This window comes from Ixodes scapularis, unplaced genomic scaffold, assembly GCF_016920785.2.
Source record: "Ixodes scapularis isolate PalLabHiFi unplaced genomic scaffold, ASM1692078v2 PGA_scaffold2__306_contigs__length_199485367, whole genome shotgun sequence".
Classification (NCBI taxonomy): Eukaryota; Metazoa; Arthropoda; class Arachnida; order Ixodida; family Ixodidae; genus Ixodes; species Ixodes scapularis.
This window is the reverse complement of record NW_024609857.1, coordinates 56,203,745-56,223,284: the sequence shown is the minus strand read 5'-3', so window position 1 is coordinate 56,223,284 and position 19,540 is coordinate 56,203,745. Positions and strand designations below refer to the sequence as shown.

Here is a 19,540-nt window from a genome sequence, read left to right as displayed (position 1 = left end):
TAGACAAGAAAGGAGAAGGTGACGGTTGTATACGTATTTTGAATGATTATTGTATTTTTCTCTTTCACACACACAAAAAAATTATTTTAGTTTGTTTTGCAGAACACGAAGACAGCCAATCACAGCGTACAACAGGCGGATCCCAGTAAATAGCAAAGCTTATTACTTTGTTTTTATTGCACACTTCGCACTCTGCACAAACACGGTTCCCAGGTGGACGACATAGAGGAGTCTTCGTGTATCGCCAGCGGCCCAGGAAGCCAGCAAGACCTGGCAGGACCTCGGGAAAGGGGCAAGTGGGCGGGAAAGGCGGACTTCGTATTCGGCTGCATCAGCTATGCCGTGGGCCTTGGGAACGTCTGGCGGTTTCCCTACCTCTGCTACGAAAATGGAGGAGGTACGGCCCGAACTGGTTGCTTGCGATGCTTCTTTTTTCGGCGGCCACGCCTTGGAAGCCTGAAACAACGAGCGAAAAAAGCACGTGGAACCTGCCTGAGCAAAGAGAAGAAACACATACCACGGTGACAAAACAATATAAGATACGCCAGTATATTGGATTATCTCACAAAAAACAATCGGTAACAAAAGAATTCATCTAACTTTTAAGAAAAAATAAAAAGATGAAAGTATGTGGCAGTGTATTCTTACTTTTAAAGCCTTGCAGTTCCAAAAAAAAAAAAAAAGAATCGAATGACACATATATTTATAGCATTATGTTGTGTGTTGGAGGCTCAATATTAAAAGAGGGTTTATATCCCTCGATTCCTCTGTCCATCATAAAATAAGGCTAGTGTAAAACTAATTTAAAATATCAGAAAAATGTGTGTTAGCAGCCAATATCACTGCTTCTCAAAGTGCACATTGACTCGCACGATTTAGTACGTAATAGGGCATATAAAATCCCCAACTGTTACCATTGTAGAACAATTCAGGTGAACTACTTTGGTCAGTCGAGCCAGTAAAATCATGACACCGTGACAGCATGGTCGACAATGTTCATGTATTTAGCAATATTACGTGTAATAAGACTAAGCTTTACAAAAATAAATTAGTGAAAGGCTAACCTGCAATTAAAAATAGGAAAGGCCAGGTGGACCTCCCAGCTCTCCTCATATCTGTAGGTAAGTAAAATCAATGACTCTTTCTAAAGTCTCCCAGTGTCGCTCGTGTGCCCGTTGGGAGTTACCTTGTCTCTTCAAAATTTGTACAACAGAAACTCCTTGACCCTCTTGACGACAGGCAAATATTTTCAACCTTGCTTAACAAGATCTTGCAGGTCAGCTTCCGGCAATTTTGTTCTGTCTCTCTTTCTCTTTCCTATATTTCATTCTGACAAGCTATAAACTTGCAGAGGAGAAGCGCTTTACTGCTGATAAGCATAACAAGGACATCGCCATAAAGCGTCCCTCTTAGCTTGTGCATGTTTCATGTCGTCGCCAGCTGATATGGTCACTTCATTTCTCCAGGTGCTTTTCTCGTTCCATATTTCATCTGTCTGGTCACAACTGCTATTCCCATGTTCTATCTGGAGGTGGCCATAGGGCAGTACTTGAGCCTAGGTGGCAACGGCATCTGGAAGATACTTCCTATGTTCAAAGGTAAACATGTGCTTCATTCGTCTTGCTTGCTGTTCATGTTGCGACTGCTGTTTTACAGTCGTAGACGATGCCAGTGTCTTGCAATAGACTTTCCAAGCTTTGGAGAACAGTTACTATTTACGTTTCAGGCGTAATTAGCGCTTAAGCCTTCTCAAAGAGCATTTAATCATGCCCTGAGGAATTCCTAGATTTTTGCAGAAGCACAAACTAAAAGACCCCAACGCTCAAGAAAGTAAATTGGCAACTCAAATTTGGGTTTTTGTTTTCGCCCAAAGACCGCCGGCAGAGAATAAGTTGCTTAATGCAGCTCCCGCTTTTTTTTTCTTTTTTTTTTTTTGTAACATAGGATGACGGTACAGAAGTCAAAAGGATCCCGAATGACTCACATAATTATTAATAAAAAATACGAGTGGAAATAATGAATGGTAATTTTGTAATCACAAAAACACCTAAACTTCGTTTATTTAGAAGAAAAAAAAAGGCACAAACGCGTCGTTGTGGAGAGTGAAATGATGTGACTCCCAGTCTTTGAAAACTCGTTTACTCTTACATGCCCCTAGTTTCTGTTTGACTGTTTCTTCTCAGTGAGTGCCGAGAAAGTGAGTGCTGAGGGCGACTACCGATTGGACCCTAGAAAATGTGCAAATAAACATTATTATTATTATTATTATTATTATTTTACAATAAATTAATTAGATGCTGTCTAGACATCGTAATCAAGCACTTTCCATAAGAATGCGTCTTTAGGTATTTTGCGACCCCCAGAAAATCTTTCCTATACCTGGAAGAATGTCTTCATAAAACAGTCAGCCGTCTACTAAGTTTCTCATTGGGGAAAGGTTTTCCATAGTGGCTAACCTAATAAAACAAACGAAGTCGCAAATGGCTACAGATATTTACAAACAAGTATTGAGAGCTACGTATCTCTCATGTCATGGCGCGTTACTTTTATGTAACTTGGGAGCTACTTATCAAAGGAGCCTGAGAGTTATTCTTTACTTCAGTGAAAGTCAACATTCCGGTTGCTTACGTTACCAACCAAAAGTCGTGTCTCAAATAATGTCCCAAAGTCAAAAAAATCACATTTGTTATACGGACGTGCATACAGCAGGGAATTAGATCTGCCTTGAAATAGCATCCCCTGGCTTAACTCTAAATGAACAATTTAGCCGGTGCAGCAGTATGACTCCTAATCAGTGTACTTTGATTCACAACTCAAGTGTGCTCTTCTTTCTCCCAGGCATTGGCATAGCATCAATGACGATAGTCATTCTCTGCAATATCTACTACATGGTGATTGTGGCGTGGATCCTGTTCTACCTCTTCTCCTCGTTCACCGAGGTGCTCCCTTGGAAGCACTGCGGCAACCACTGGAACACCGACAACTGCTGGGAGTACAACAGCACCGAGCTTGCTCCACACAATCGCTCCGTCAGTCCTGTCGTCGAGTTCTGGGAGTAAGTCTACCTCTCGTCAGAAACTTAGGCTAGTTCAAGAAATCTCATAATAAGTAAGAGCAACACTAGAGCTACTACTTTTAGCTCCAGATGTAGGGATCTTGACTATCTTCGAAATTCGAAGCACATAAATATAGCCCGACAACACAGACTACATCATTTCTAAACTGACTTGCATCATTGGTTTGGAATATGGACATCGTGCAATTTTTCATCAAGCGTTATCTCTCGAATAACGCATTATTGTTTTTATCTCATATAGGAGTACTTTCCTTTGGTTCATTACACAACAGAAGTCAACTTGCCAATAATATTTTTATTGCAGAAAAAAAACGTTAGAATTGTTTTTAACGTACCCTGCGATCCTTACACGGATCAATCCCTTCTTGACACGCTGGGAGTATGGAAGACATATAGTCCTATTTTTACGCTGAACCGGAATAAAAAAGAGTATCTTTTTTTATTATTATTCCTAGCATGGACTCAGAAAAAGAGTATAATATGTACAACAAATTACTTTTAACTCCAAGATAGTGAAAAACACCAGATACAAATTATGGCATTTAAGTGGCGCAGCCCGGGCAAGGGGGGGGGGGGGGGGGGGGAGGGGGGGGGGGGGTTTAGCTTCACTTTCTCCCCTCCAGAAATCCAGCGTACACTATATTATGCACATGCAGTTTTTCCCCCCTCCCCTTTGCACCCCAAGTCATGAACATCCCAGACACCTCAGCCCCCCCCCCCCTTTTCCCTTTCCTAAGAACAATGAAATAATAATAATTCTCTGCTACGCCCCTGCACCCCTCTTATGTATCATTGTACGATTCTGGTGTTTCAGTTTCTGTACGAAATACTTCAGGCTGCATCGCTGGCTGCTATAATGCAAATAAATAAGAAAAATAGATTAAAAGTGCGTTGTTTACAATACTAAACACTTTCATGCATTTAATTGCGAATATAGCATCAGCTAACACACGTTGGTTTCGCGATTAATTTGTTCTAAAAATAATTTTTTGATGTTATTATTGCGTTGGTTATTGAATTTTGTTTGCGTGGAAATTGCCAAGTAATATGTAGATGATCGCGTATGTTTTCCCCTCTGTTGTTAGCCTGTGATGGGTTTGAGGACCAGTCATGCGTCTTGCTCAGTTTTTCTCCCCTCCCCGCTATGCCCTTATTTTTTTATTTATTTATTCAAAGTACCTAGAATGCCTGTCGGCATTACATGAGGGGGGACTATACAGTCTCAATTACATAGGTAAGGAACGGCAGTGAACACGCATATTCCATGCAAACAATAATACACAACTGCGCGCAACAAAATAAATCAATTATTTGCACAGCTGGAACGCACACAATCACTAAAAAAAATAATAATACACACATTCGTTAACAACTCGAGTAATGCGAAATATAGCTACAGTGCCCAGTTCACAATGAAAGAAGATCGTTACAAATTTTTAATTAGCTAAAATATATGTGGTTAACTCTGAATGAAAAAAGTTTTGGATCGGAAACTGAAACAACGGCCTCGGGAAGATCATTCCGAAACTTGATGGCACGTAGCGCAGGGAAGAACTGTTGAATGATAATGGTATTCTATTTCTTTACAACATCCTGACATCCAGAGTAAGCCTAAATACACTCCCATATCTCAATCAACTAACTTCAAGAAAAACACGACACACTAGGGATCACGCGCTACAGCCTATCTTCGCAAAAACAAATGCCTTTAACACAGTTTTTTTCCGCGCACGATTTCGGACTGGAACTTGCTACCAGAAACCATTATTCAGTCAGCCAATTTCATTCAGGAATTAGAACGATACTTAATTCAATAATGCATTCCGCAGCAGTGGTCTTGTCTTCTTTTGTATTATTGTTTTTGTCATTTTTTCATGTGCACCCACATGTTGCATTTTTTGCCCCTCCTGCTTGGGCCAGAGAACTGGCCTGCAGTATTGTAAAATAAATAATAAATAAATAATAAATAAGTAAATAAATAAATAAATAAATAAATAAAATAAATAATGATTCTCTAAAGATGCGTTTAAAACTATTAGTGTTTAAATTACGTGATTCTTTGATCGGGAGTTCCAGATGCAAGAACCAAGTCCCACCGGGGCTGTGGCATAATCGGTGAATTAAGCATAGGTGACACGCTGTCGAAACGCGAATAAGATGAAGAGATGAAGCGGGCGGCTCGGTTTTGAATGGATTCGATTTGATTGATGAGGTAGGTTTGGTGAGCCCCCCAAATATCGGAGGCGTACTCTGATTTCGGGCGAAGATAGGTTTCATAGGATAATTTGCGGAGGTGAGAGAGCGCAGATTTCAGATTGCGTTTAGAGCAACCGAAGTTACGGGATGCTTTAGCCGTAATCGTGTCAACGTGGAAAACACAAGAAAGACAGATGTTAGTTCAACACCGAGAGCAGAAACAGCGATGATGAGCGAATCGTCGAGAGTTTGCGCGTTTACGGGTGAAAGAGACATGTGTACATTTCGCTGTTTTAAGGGTCATTTGCCATTTGTGGCACCAGTTAACTACTCGATCAATATCACTTTGAAGATGTAAGTGGTCGTCAGGGTTGTTGATTTTTCTGTACAGTACACAATCGTCAGCAAAAAGACGAACACAGGATGTCAATAACTACGGAAGATCATTATTAATGTACGAGTATATTAGAAATAGAAGAGGGCCAGGACAGTACCTTGCGGCACCCCGGAGGTTACATCGGCAAGCTCTTGTCAGTGCCCGCGGATGTTGAGATTTTAAGGTTATTAATGTGTTTTATAATTCCTGCAGCAGGCGATATTGAAATAGGTTCCATAAAACGGCAGTCTAGCTCTGGTACAAACGGAATATTACTTAGGTAATATTCCGTTTGTACGTCTTTACGTCTGTAAAAAAAGTATTGAGGACTGTCGGGCAGCTCGCTTCGGGTACGAGTTGGCCAGAGTCACAAATAAGGGAAATCTTATCATGAGAGTCAGGTGGCAATGAATTTTGTGATGAATGGAGCTGTTGTCAACCATTTATAAGCAAAAATAGCGGACCGGTGGTGAAAATATGAAGCTGAAAAACAAAGATAAGTAAATGCAGAGTAACAGGTAAATGGCTCCCCATGGAATATTTTAATGTAAACATAAATTTGTAAGACTATGTGCGAACCAGTTAGACTTTATTTGCACGTATCTTATTGAAACTTGCACAAAGCAAGAAAATGATCGTGGCCACAAAAAAAAACAGTCAATGGAAAAATACTTTTGAATACTTTACCCACTGCTACGTTACGCTGATGCATGTATGATTACAACCCTGAATAAAATATACAATAACAGTTTTGAAGTTTAATGACTGTGAACTGTCAGGACACTAGGAGGGTCCGTCGAGCAGAGACTGTTAGCCATAACATTAAGATTACATGTCGAAAACTTCTTGGCTTAAAACCTACATGGCACCCACGCTGTAGCAATAGTTAAGGCAGCGGAACTGAGTGGAAAAGAAAGAAAGATAACAAGACAAGTTACATACTTTCTACGTTGAGCCTGTCAAACAACTTGCAAATCCTTTTTTGTTGTAATGTTGCAGAAACCATGTGCTTGGTATTTCGTCAGGACTGCACGAAATGGGGAGCCTGAAGCTAGAACTCACACTCTACCTATGTGTGGCATGGGCCTTCGTCTATTTCATCATCTGTAGGGGCCTCCACCAAAGTGGAAAAGTAAGTTCTGTGAAATTATAGACTACGAGCGCGTGGCTAAAAGAACTACAAGGTTTAAGAGATATCAACTAATCATGCTATTTAAAAAAAAAAAAAAAACATTAGAAATCACTGTTATAGATGAGCGGAAAATTATTAACTCTTTATTAATCGGCAGCTAAAATAGAATGAAATATAAGACAATTTTAGGTTTAGCACAAATGTACGCGGACCAGTTGGTCACATTCCTCAGAGAAGAGTTAGAAACGAACTATACAGCAGAAACATTAGCAACTGTGATTCTGCCAAAAGGACTACGTACGCGTGAGCACTTGGAGCACTCGCTACACTCGATGTTAATTTTAAACGCCATTCTTTAGCAGCCCACTGGCAGTGAGAAATCAAGAGGAGGGATTTTGCAAAAGCTGCGTGGCTGTGAGAAGTTGAAAGCTCTCGTTACTTGCCAGTACGTGTGAAAACACGTGAGCGTAGTATCCTTATCGGAGGGTTATGTTATTTCTTAAGCATCCTGCAAAACGAAATTTCGAAAAAATGGTGAATTTGTGCCTTTTGAACATTCTGGAAAAAAAACAAAGTTTTCTTGTGACACAGCACGTATAAATGTCTTCAGTAACTCTTCGTCTTGAAAAAAAAAAAAAAACATGAACCTTTATTTTAGACTTGTAGTTGTCATGACAACGAAGTACATAGCACCTCTACGGTATGCCGACATTAATGCCGTAACATCGCGAAAACACTCAACACCCCGAACAAACGAAAGCGGACGGCCGCAACCAATAAAATTTGCCTGCACAGTTGCGATCAGTGTTTTGGTCCAAAACACTGACCGCAACTGTGCAGGCAAATCAAGAGAAAAAATGGTGTGCAATAAACGCGTCCGCGAAATGCGACGGATCTGCTTGAACACACACAGCACTTCTCCGGTATGTCAACGTTAATGCGGTCGCACCGTGATAACACTCGCAAATGAACACTAACAAACGCAACAGAAAAAAAAAGAAAAAAAAAAACTAATTGTATTTTTGCGTTGATCCTTAGAAACCCGACACGCATTCAACGCGTCCGCATAACCAACCGCCGAAGTTACTCAGCGCCAAACTTTGACTCTGTGACGACGTTAACCAATATGGCCTTGTCTCGTCTAAACTTAGTTCTACTTAGAGTAACTAGGAGCATACACAGTTACTCTAGTTGAACCGTAAGTCAGAGCGCATTCAAAACACGATAGATAGGGCCCCATGCGCATCGCCTTCTCAATCGCCGTGCAAGCGTGCCTTGCGTGGACTAATCAGTAGGGTGTCCGGCTCGCAACCGAAGGGTCGTGGGTCCGTATCCCATCCAAAATTCATAAAAAAAAAATTTGTCGCGTTAAGTCATGTTTTAATCACTTTCGTTCCACGCGTGACGTCGCGTTTCACGTGAGCGTCGTTTGAAATTTCCGCGCGAGGTCATGTGGCTGTGACGTCATGACCCTATCGACCAATCAGGATTTTGCCGTCACGCCACCGACGCCGGCTTTACTGCGACACGATCGCGTTGAAAGGAAAAAGACACACACGCGACCACACATATTTAAAACGCAGGGCTCATTCACGGCGCTTTGTTGGTTTAGCCGCAATGTTCGCACAAACTCAGAAAGATAAAAAAAAAACAAAAAAAAAAACATCGGCTCATGGCGCTGGCTGCGCTCTGACCTAATGTGAAGCAAATTATACGTAATGTTGCAATGTTTGCGTGTTCTCTCCTCGTGCTGGCGACACCTTGGCATACACCGAGACATACTGGGGTCACATTTCATGCTTTTACCAGTTACGTTAATTAAAGCGCTGCTGGAACATAAGTGTGTGAGCAGAATATTCAGGTTTGGAAAGCAGCTTTAATGAATAGCTACTCGATTTTTTTAAACTATAGAACCATGGTTGAAATTATGGAGCCTCGCTGTGCTAAAACCATGACAGCTGATTTTATTTCCTGAAGTAATTATTTAACTATCCGAGTTTGGGACGTTTCATTGTAAACTCGTCAAACATGTATACGCGTAAAGACGGACGCGGCTGAACAGCACGAATTGCATCTGTTTCGACCCTGCACAGATTGTCTGGGTGACTGCCATTTTTCCCTACATCTGCCTCTTCATCCTCATGGTGAGGGGTGTCACGCTCGATGGAGCTTTGGACGGTCTGCTGTTCTATGTGACCCCAGACTGGAGCCACCTGTTCAAGCCAAAGGTATTTAATGACTCGACGACTGCAATGTTACTAGAACCACTCGGTTGGGAAACTGCCATAGAGCCTGCTCTGAAAAGGTTTGACACCGATCTGTACTCGAGAACCGAGCTAATGGCGATCGCAACGCCGCCATCTTTCCCGCAGCGGCCACTCGGGAAACTGCACGGCTGCTTGTATGGGTTCGGGAGTATCGCATTCGATAGCGTCCGCTGCGACTTCTATGTTGGCTTCAACAGACCATTTTGGCGCCGAAACATATACGGTGAAAGGGGTTTCAGGGACGCCAGCCCCCACCTCCCAAGCAGACGCGCCGCGAATTACTTGCGAAATTAAAACTAGCCCAGGTCGAGCCGCGCTGCCCGAAATCACCGATGAGACATGGTTGTATAAAAACAATATTAATTGCGCCTCAAAACCTTGTAAACCAAAGATTTTAGAAAACATCACGCGCCAGTCTTTTTGATACACTCCAATAAAAGGTCCTACAAAAAGAGGTTTTTCCGTTTGTTTTTACGCAAAAACATGCTTTCAGAAAGCTCAAGGGGACCACAGTAAAGAAAAACGAGAGGCGCTATCAAGCTCCGGTGGAGCGTCAGACTTGGCTACTGCGCAACGGAGGCGCACAGCTGGGCACGCGGCGGGGCCAGTGCGTCTGCCGCGGCTATGACGTCACTCCTCTGGAATGCTCAGACCGGCGAGGCGCGCGCGGCGGCGGCGGCTCCGGCGTGCCAGCTGTGCGCCGTGTGACGTCACTGCTCCTCGCGCATGCGCAGCACGGCTCTCCAGGAGCCACGCGAAACTGCTCAACATCGGCCAGTGTAGCTCACGCTACAAAAAAGATTAAGAGTGGCGCTGTTATCGTATTTAGCTCGGTCTCGGTGGACGCCAGCGGCCCAGGTTTCAACAGTGAGTTTCCCAACTGAGTGTGTTAGTAAGGTTGACGACTGTAACCATCAGGGGCGCAGCGGGGGGGGATGTATGGGGCTCCAGCCCGCCCCCTCCCCAGAAATCCAGCCGACCCTATAATATACACATGAATTTTGACTCCCCTCCCACTCTCCGCACCCCAAGTCATGGACATCCCAGCCACCTCCGCCCCCCCCCCCCCCCCCCGAAAAAAATTCCTGGCTACGCCACTGGTAACCATCAAGCATCCCTACAGCTTTAAGAGGAAGCTATCTTCCCACTCTTAAAGCGACACTGAAATTAATTTGAAATTACATAGTGGACATTCAGACTAGGTTTTAATGCAAAGAAATTATTATCTGTGCTAACAATGAAGTAAATGCAAAATGAACCGATTTACTGGCGTTATCGCATGTTTAGAGGAATAGAACAAAGACACATGTAATCCTCGTCTTATGAAGTTACCTAGTTTGATAAGAGCGCCACATCCTCTCTATCCTTTCGGATAATCATAACTTTTGGGTTTTATGTGCGCTACAAGTCTTTTAATGTCTCACTTTATGAAATGTTTGGCTTGAAATTCTTTAAGAGATGGGCGTACTCACTAAAAAGTGAGAAAATTTTTTTTTTTTATATTGAAAGTTTGGAGCTGTATTTGGTGTTTATTCAATGAAACTCCCGCAGGTATGGATTGCGGCGGGAGCCCAGGTGTTCTACACGTTTGGTGTTGGATTTGGCTCGTTGGTCACACTAGGTAGCTACAACAAGTTTCATCAAAATTTCTTCAGGTAAAACGCCTTACATATTCCACAAAGATGCCACTCGTGACTACTACAAAAACGGTATAGGACCCGGCATTTCCCATGGGGTAAACTATGCCCTGTTCACTGCAGAGATTCGGCCATTGTGTGTTTCGTTAACCCCTTGACGAGCATACTGTCAGGAACAGTGATCTTCTCTGTGCTCGGTCACATGGCGCACTTGGCAGGCAAGTCGGTTGGCGATGTTGTCAAATCAGGTGAGTTGAACCCTAACTCAGAGCGCAATCAAAACGCGATAGCGTTATTGGACCCCGTTATTAGGGAGTTTTAAAATAGCGCACGCTAAAGCTTTGCGTACGCAAAGGATAGCGTCGTCGCCACTGCGCATGCTACGAACGCAAATCAGGTTTTGCGCTTTGCGTGCGCAATTTTAGCGTGCGCTATTTCTCGGAAATAGCGTGCGTACGCAAAGAGTCTTTGCGCTTCTCCGAGGAGGATTCGTGATGACAAGTTGGCTAAAGCCAAGACGAGCAGAGTTTAAAAAAATGGCGGCTTCCAGAGATTATGTCGGCGGCTGCTTTGGCGGCGTCGTGAGTGCGACGTCGGTGGCATCCTCGCGACTGCGATTTTCAATACGGGACGACATTGTACTCGGTTTGGCAACGATCACCGGCAACTTGATGCTTGCGACGCGCGAACATTTCTCGGCGAGGGTACAATATCCGAAGGTCAGTACACGAGACCTCTCTTGCCGAGGCGACGCAAACGGACACGGCCAGTCAACCGCAGGCGTCGCAAGCGCGAGATGCTCGGGCTTTCACATTGCGACGGAGAAACGCTATCCGAAAACTCTCTTGCGTCGCGTGCGCTAATACAAGCGCTAAATTTAGCGCTAGCGTGCGCTAAAATTGCGTACGTTATTCTTAAACTCCCTCTCAAACAGCCGATATGCAAGCGGTGTCGTCGTCGTTGTTGTTGTTATTGTTGTTGTTTGTTGTTGTTGTTGTTGTTCACAAATTTATAAGTTTTGGCGTTGTATTTTCAGGGCCAGGTTTAGCGTTTCTTGTATATCCCGAAGTCGTCAGTCGGATGCCTGCCTCCGCAGTGTGGTCAATACTTTTCTTCGTCATGTTGCTCTGCTTGGGAATTAACAGTGAGGTTTGTCAATGTTTCCAAGTATTAGAGGCATAAATGAAACAGCCTCGATTCAAAAGAGAGATTATTCTTTTTACAGTTCTGTACAGCAGAAGCCCTAGTTGCGGGCATACTCGACGAATGGCCTCAGCTCATTAGCCGACGAAAACTGGTCGCATTAATAATGGTTATCTTCCAATTATTGCTCGGGCTTCCTATGGCGACTCAGGTAGGTGTCCACTTTGGCATATTTCGGGTTTGACAGAGCTGTGCTCTGATTATTTGTTGCGAATCATACAATTTCAATCTAGTAATATTTGTCGTGTGTTGCATCTACAATTCCCTCAACAGTTTCTATACTCGGTGTCATTAGTTGCGTGCAGTGCAGGCGAAGGCAACGCCAGGCGAAGAGAGGAAGGGCAAGCACTAGGAAGGCGGGACGGGAGAGGAGAGCAATATAGGGCGATGGGAGAAAGGGAGAGTACTAGGAACATTAAAGAGGAGGGGGGGTTTCTCTCCTCCCTTCCAGCCTTCCTAGTGTTTGCTATTCCTCTCCTCGCCTGGCGTTGCCTTCGCTTGTACTGCAAGCAACTAGTGACACGGAGTATAAGCTTGTTAATTGCCTTGCTGCAATGAAAGTTCGTGCACGAAGGTGGGGGGAGGTATCTATTTGTTTGTTTTTATGGTAGCTTGGGGTTTCCTCAAGTTCAGGGTGTTTGAGATCCTTTGCTTTGTATAAAACTGTACTGCTGCTTTAAAGAACCGAGCAACTGTGTAATCCTGTCCGTTGCACGTATGCATGTTTGCATTTATAAAATATGTTCTTAGAAGTTGTCCGCAGTATACGTTTAGTCCAATTTTATTCTTATTGCGCAGGGAGGCATGTACCTTCTACAGCTGATGGACAACTATGCTGTCTCTGGAATCACATTGCTTTTCGTTGTGTTCTTTCAAGCAGTTGCCTTGACATGGATATATGGCAAGTCTTGCTTTATTTATTAACCACTTGCATGGTACACACGTTACTGCAGATTACTTATTTTTAGACAGTACCTCTGCTTTTCTGCAGAATTTACAAATACTAAAGTGTTGCGAATAAGCTGTTTTGAAAATTGTGAAATATTACTAAAACTTTCTAAGCTACTATAGTTTCGCGTATGGTAAAGCTATTTCAAGATACATAAACATTTTAGAAAGCGACAACCTTCTACAGGCATTGGACGTTCTGGCAAAAGCTACGCTTAGAACTAAACACGTAATCAACATGTTGAACTGTAATATTTTCATGTTTCTATCTTATTTATTAAGTTGCGTTAACCAGTTTTCTAACTCAATAAGAAAATCATGACAATTTCTGGTGCAAACAAGTAAGCTAGCATGCCCATATTGCACGCAACAACTACTGCATCAGACAACGGTGTCCAATTTCCATCAAGTACCGGGTTTGTACATACCCTCAATGAGAACTTTTCGCCAAATCAGTAGTCTTTTTTGTCAGCCGAGGAACTTTAAGAGAGAAAAAAAAATTAGCAATAATTTGTACACGCTAAAAGTGTTGTGCTCTGTACCTGATGACGCCCCAGCAAAAGCATGAAAGGAGTGGCGATCATTGCACATTATCTTTGAGCCAGTCTGTGAGAATTAATATAAGTCCACCGCAACTCGAAAACCGCTACTTCTCCACTGACTTCGACGGCGGGAGAGAAGAATATGCGAAGCCTTTCCTCCACAACCAACAAAAGATGTTCAACAATAGCAAAGTGAAACTGCGGTCATTTACATTCTTCATAAATTCGATAAACTACACGCACCGTTAAAAGCGCCACTTGAGTGACAGTGATTTTCAGTTCAATAAGCCAAAAGCCCAAACATATTATTGAGCTTATAGCCAAACTGAAATTCTAAGCTCGTGCAACTAAGGTCCTCAAAAAAAACTAAATTTCCTCAACATGCAAAACAGTAAAAATATATTAAATCACTTGGAACATCTCCAGAAGATTCAATGCTAAATAAAGGATGTCAACCAGGAAGTGGTATCAGGCAATGAATCACCTTTTGATATAAACTGCAATAATGTAACGTATTGGGCTAGTTGCTTTGAAGTTAACATCTTGGCAAGGAACAGCCTCAAAACACTTGGACAAGGCTAATGAAACAAACAAGACAGGACGGCCCTGAACATGCAAAACAGCAAGTCAGCGCCGTCCTGTCGTGTGTGCTTCCTTACCGTTGTCTAAGTTTTTTGCCGCTGTTCCTTCCCGAGATGTTCACCTTTTGATATGGCTGAATTATTAACATTCTTGTGTGACTGGGAAATATGCTTAACCCATCAAATCAATACAATCTTAGATTCAAAGGGTTTGCATTGCGCACATTGCAGTCAATAAAGAATTCCTTAAAAAATTAAAAATTAAATTTTAGAAACACCTTTGATGGTTTAAACAAAAATATCGACGCACGCCTATTGAGGCATTTAAATCATTACCTGAACCCTTGATGGGAAACAAAATTAAGGCTTTGCTACTAACTGTAAGAAAACCTGAAGACTATATGCACATGCATGATTACAAAGCTCTGATCACAACAAGGAAAAGTTGGGCGATATACAAACATTTCCTCGTTATTACTGCCAAAACCGGAAGTACGATTTCCACGAAGTGGACAACAAAACAGCGGTATGTATGGTTTATAGCAGAGATCCCAGAGAGAGAGATACCACATATCGTGCAAGGACAAGAATGGCGATCCCACAGGCACAATCAATTCTACATCAAAGAAGCGCGCGCATGAAGTGCTGCTGTAGGGGTGTTAATTACCCCTACAGCATCCAAAGATACTTCTCAGCCTCCGTACCACGCGCACCACTACGCCTAGAATGTCTACGAGCTTGCGTCACCAGCACCACCAACGAACTACAAAAAAGTAGGCGCGTCGTGGTGCATGCAGCACGATACAGGGTGATTACTACATCCAGAATGCATAGTCGTAATATTTATTTCACGGACATTACCCTGTTATGAGTTATGAAAGAAAAAGGGGACATGATATGACACCTCAAGCTGGAAACGGGCGCCTAAGAGCTGCGCTCTAAAAGAGGACGATATTTGTCTTCAAATAGCGACCACTCTGGCAAGACACACTTCGAAACTGACACGCAAGCAATATGTTGTCTTCTCTTAATCTTCTTTAATTTCGATAAAAAGTTCGCCTTAGCCCGCCTCCTGACTCAACAACACGACTATGATAGCGTGAAAAGTTGAAGATGAGTGGCTTTTAATATGAATTCATGTTAAAATATGGCAATGCGTTTAATTAAGTACGCTGAACATTTCTTCTTTACAGGAAGTAACAACATATCTGACCACATCAAGGAAATGATTGGACGCCGGCCTAACATCCTGTTTCGAGTGAGCTGGTCCATCATTATTCCTGCAATGTGTGTGGTACGTATACGCCACCAAAATAATACCCCTTGTTTGTATGAAAAGATACATATTAAACTATTGCTGAATATAATCAAGTAAACCTGAAAATTTAAACTTTAGCTTTTTCATTTAACAGCTGGACTGTAAAATACGAAGCATCACGCAACGTTCTAGTAAGCTAAAGAGATCATTGTCCATAGTCCGTGCTCTCCTGACATATATATATCTATAAATTATGGTGCTATAACATATAGTCATATAGTCATTTGTCCGCTGAACACATACATGCCTTTCTAGTAGTGTTGGACATGTTTTAAGAAGATCCCAATATTCCTTTTGGTTTCCCAATTATTTGATCACGTGTCTATTGTTCCAACTCCCCTGTGGCTCAAGGTCTTCAATAGGACGATTGCGAGTCTGGATGTAATCACAGTTACTGACCTATATAAGCAAACGAGTTACGAATTTCCAGTCCATGCCCGGATAAGGAGGTCCGCATTCTAGCCAAAGGTAGTGGCTGAAGAACGGACATATGTCCTAGCAAAACAGCGACTGTCTTTCTGGAAAGCGATGGTTGAAGTCTGAAACCTACTTCATGTACTGTTGCCCCTAGGTGGCCGGTTTGTGGCCCAAAGGGTGTAAAAGCAAGGCGATATGTCCGCATCGGCAGCACCTTGACCGGTATCACCGAATCGTGGGCATTGGAAGGGTGCGGTGGTGTGGTGTAATAGGAAGGGGCGGAGTGCGCCTGCAGGACTACGCTGTAGCCGGACCCCTCTTCTGCAATGGAAAGTCGCGCGCTTTGCGCATCACCTCCCTCCTCCTATGATACAACATATATCGGGAACTTACTGCTTACGCTGTTGGATATAGGACTATTTTTTCGTAAAAGATTATTTCCTAGAACTGCCTTCAACTCTTACTCTACTTTCAAGACTAACAGTGGCACCTAATTGTCTTTCAGGCAATATTTATGTTTTCTGTGATCAAGTACCAGCCCATAGTGTATGCCAATACATACACTTATCCATGGTGGGGCGAGATGATGGGCTGGTTAATGGCGCTTGTGTCCATGATTATGATCCCAGCCTATATGATATATTTTTTAATTACAACGCCTGGAACCCTGCGACAGGTAAGAGAGACAAAATGTACTCGTGGTAACGCAGCTGCAGCACAAATACTTTAAAAAGTAACAAGGTTACTTTTGGATGTGCGACCTGCCTCTGCTATATTAAGAGATAGAGATGGTACACTGCAGGAAAGTCTAAGCTTGGCATGGTGACGGATTTGTTAACGGTGGATGAAGGGGGACGCAGGTCATAACTGTGTCGGATAGGGGATACGTCTGGGCCTTTGACTGTCCCATACAGAGCTCTCTTGACAGGCACTGAAAATCATGCGGAAAACCACAACCTCGTTCTGGGAAATGAATGAGGCTGACATTCGAAGCCCCTGGCCAACTTATTTAATTTACGATCGCTACCTGCACTTGCATAGATATTTATTTCCTTATTTTGGGAAGCCACTATATAGAGTAAATTGGTGAGCGGCGTGGATTCATATATTACACGTAGTGATTTACAATCCGGAAACCGTGAACATTTGCTTTAAAGGGCAAATGCAATGAATGAGCACCGATGTCTCGCCAAGAGTGGTTTCCCTACACACCCCCTAGGGAAAGTGTAGACCCCCATGTTCTTTTTTTTTTTTAAGTTACCCCTTTATATCGCAACGACTCCTCTATTCTCAATGCCCCCCCCCCCCCCCTTAAAAATTTAGACACATTCCCTAATTTCAATTCCTGTGGAAACCTCTGCTCACCAACAAAGGTATAAGAGAAAAAATGTTCAGACTCCCACACTGTGCAAGCTTTGGTAGTATTTTAGCACAAAGCCGATGATCTTTGCCGATTATGTTAGGACGGTGAAACACACGAAATCCTTGTATTCCACATCTAATACGTTTGCACTACTAACCGACGCGCATTTGAATAATGGTTGGCACTGCCGTATCTAATGGCATAAACGAGGCAGTAATGGTTCACTGTTGCGTACGCAGTTTCCTAACAAAATATTCAAGTAAGGGTATAATGCTTACAGAAAATATTACTTTTCTGTAGAATCGGTTCAGGTTTAAAATGAATCTTTTGATAATAGTTGCAAAACGTCTGCTCGCCATGATTGGCGGTTTTATCCTTTCCACTCACCTCCTCTCCAGTGTTTGCTCTGCTAAAGTGGAAAGAGTGGAAGCTTCTGCGGGAAGAGCGCTTGTCTCGCTATTCTTAACCTGCTACAGACCATAGCGTGACTACTGATGGTTGGAACGGTTTTATTTACAAAGACCTCACTAGAAATCTCTTCGCCAGTGGTATGCTTGCTCGGCAAACGTGTTGGGCTGCAGCGTATACGTACAGCTCATTTTGAACAGTGCGAACAAAGCGTTGCCATACAAACATTTTCTTTCTCTCGTTTTTTTTTTTTGTTTCAGAGGTTACGCGCTGGTGTAACATCTCAACTTTCGACGTACGCCACAAATGAAGTAAAGGAGTACACCTTTAGCAACACAGCCCTGCAAACCTAGGTGTACGGAAAACGCCTAGACACACTCATCAATCACCCATTACAGTGTGACTTTCATCTATGCATTTAGGTCTTGGTGCAAAATATTGTTTAAATATTCTTTTATACAAATATACAAACAAGATGATAGATCATCCTTAAATTATGCGTGTGTATGTATGAACAGCCTTTTATAAAGACGTTGCTAAAATAAATCTTCTCATCTTCTTTATAGGCGGTTGCCTGTCCGAGGCCTCACTTAAGAGAAGCCCGAGACCAGGTCACAGAAACAACAACGTACAAAGCGATTTCCTTCACCCTTGCATTTTGGCACCCTTTATTCGGGAAAAGGTACGAGCCATATAAATTGAAGGGTAATGGCAAGAGGTTTCTTTGTCTGATAAAGATTATGCCGATAAATGTACAAACTATAACATTCACGATTCAGAGCATATTTGATGACACTGTGGTAAATGGCAAGCACACTGAAACAAAATGACACTAAGTGCCCGGTAATGTTAATAAATTTGATGCTCTGTCCCACCTTTTTGCCGTCTGTTTTGCGTCAGATTAAAACATGGCTTTGTTCTAAATCTTACCCAAATGGATTCGAGTTACTCCGAGTGGTCGTGTCACGTGACAACACCGATTGAAAAGCGCTGGACGTGGGTTGGTTTGGGAACGCCAAGGTACAATACCCTTAAAGGAGCTGTGCAACGATATTCAATTGGAATGTATCTCTCTATACACGAGCTTACTGGCACACCTGGGACTCAAGGATACTCACACGCAACGCCATTGGCCAAGAAACTCCTTTGTTGCGGTGTAATTTCAAGGACAAAAGCGATCCTTTTCATTCAATCTCTCCTTTGCAAAATTTGATGACGTAACTCGGGGGTCCCAGTACACCCAAGTGACGATATTTGAATGCGGTTCATAGATTGGACCCGAGCATTGCGTGGGCACTCGACTTGGGCTCGTGACAATTGCTAGCTCGAGAAGCCTTCGGGTTTTGACCCGTGTCCAATCGCTGCAACGACGACAACAGCCGAGCCATAACAATGCCTGGAACTCAGCGCGTGTCCTGCGCTTTGCCAACCCCAGCGCGTGGCTATGATCAACACTGGCGGCATATAATCGGCTCCAGATCACGTGGCCGCTTGTTCTGGCTGCGAGTTGAGGGGGTGAACGCTGCTCGTTTTTCTTAAATTTTTTTCTGGAACTTCTATTGCGTGGGGTTAAAAACGAACGCGTGTTTCATAGGTCATTAACGTTAGGGATCCGTTTTAAGCGGTATTTGCGCAAAGTACAAATATTGTTGCATTGGTCCTTTAAGCGCCGTTCACACATATGCAACCGAGTAAGACCGAGAAAAACCAAACCGGTTTTTAAGCCTTGTGCGACGTCCCAGGACCGTATGCGCTGCAGCGGAGCAGGTCCTAAGACTTAAAAACCGGTTCGGTCTCTCTCGGTCTTACTCGGTTGCATATGTGTGAATGGCGCTTTACCCTGGAGTAAGATCGAGTAAATTTTAGAACACGGCCATATCAAAGGGGCCACTGAACTAACTGCAGGCTCCGTTTGCATATCGAAGCGACGCAAAGGTCCGCCACAGTTGTGTCCGAGCATTGCGGGAAGTGATTGCGTTTTCTGCAGGAGACAAGCGGCGAGCGGTTTCTACAGAACACCAAAGCCTTAATTAAGGCTGGTTCCGACATTTGCCTTGTGATTCTTTCGTTTCACTA

General features: G+C 43.1%; 1 protein-coding gene across 1 annotated transcript in view; it reads left to right on the top strand.

The window, feature by feature from the left end:
• Positions 1-17,862, top strand: part of LOC8037833 (sodium- and chloride-dependent GABA transporter 1) — a 28,514-nt gene extending 10,652 nt beyond the window's left edge. Inside the window, exons 3-15 of the mRNA XM_002405662.4 lie at positions 214-397; positions 1,467-1,598; positions 2,839-3,055; positions 6,648-6,780; positions 8,874-9,008; positions 10,599-10,702; positions 10,808-10,932; positions 11,721-11,833; positions 11,910-12,038; positions 12,686-12,792; positions 15,156-15,252; positions 16,199-16,369; positions 17,725-17,862. Coding sequence (XP_002405706.3) covers positions 214-397; positions 1,467-1,598; positions 2,839-3,055; positions 6,648-6,780; positions 8,874-9,008; positions 10,599-10,702; positions 10,808-10,932; positions 11,721-11,833; positions 11,910-12,038; positions 12,686-12,792; positions 15,156-15,252; positions 16,199-16,369; positions 17,725-17,817 — 1,740 coding nt within the window. The 3' untranslated portion in view covers positions 17,818-17,862. The remainder of the gene's footprint in view (positions 1-213; positions 398-1,466; positions 1,599-2,838; positions 3,056-6,647; positions 6,781-8,873; positions 9,009-10,598; positions 10,703-10,807; positions 10,933-11,720; positions 11,834-11,909; positions 12,039-12,685; positions 12,793-15,155; positions 15,253-16,198; positions 16,370-17,724) is intronic.
• Positions 17,863-19,540: the final 1,678 nt, after the last annotated feature.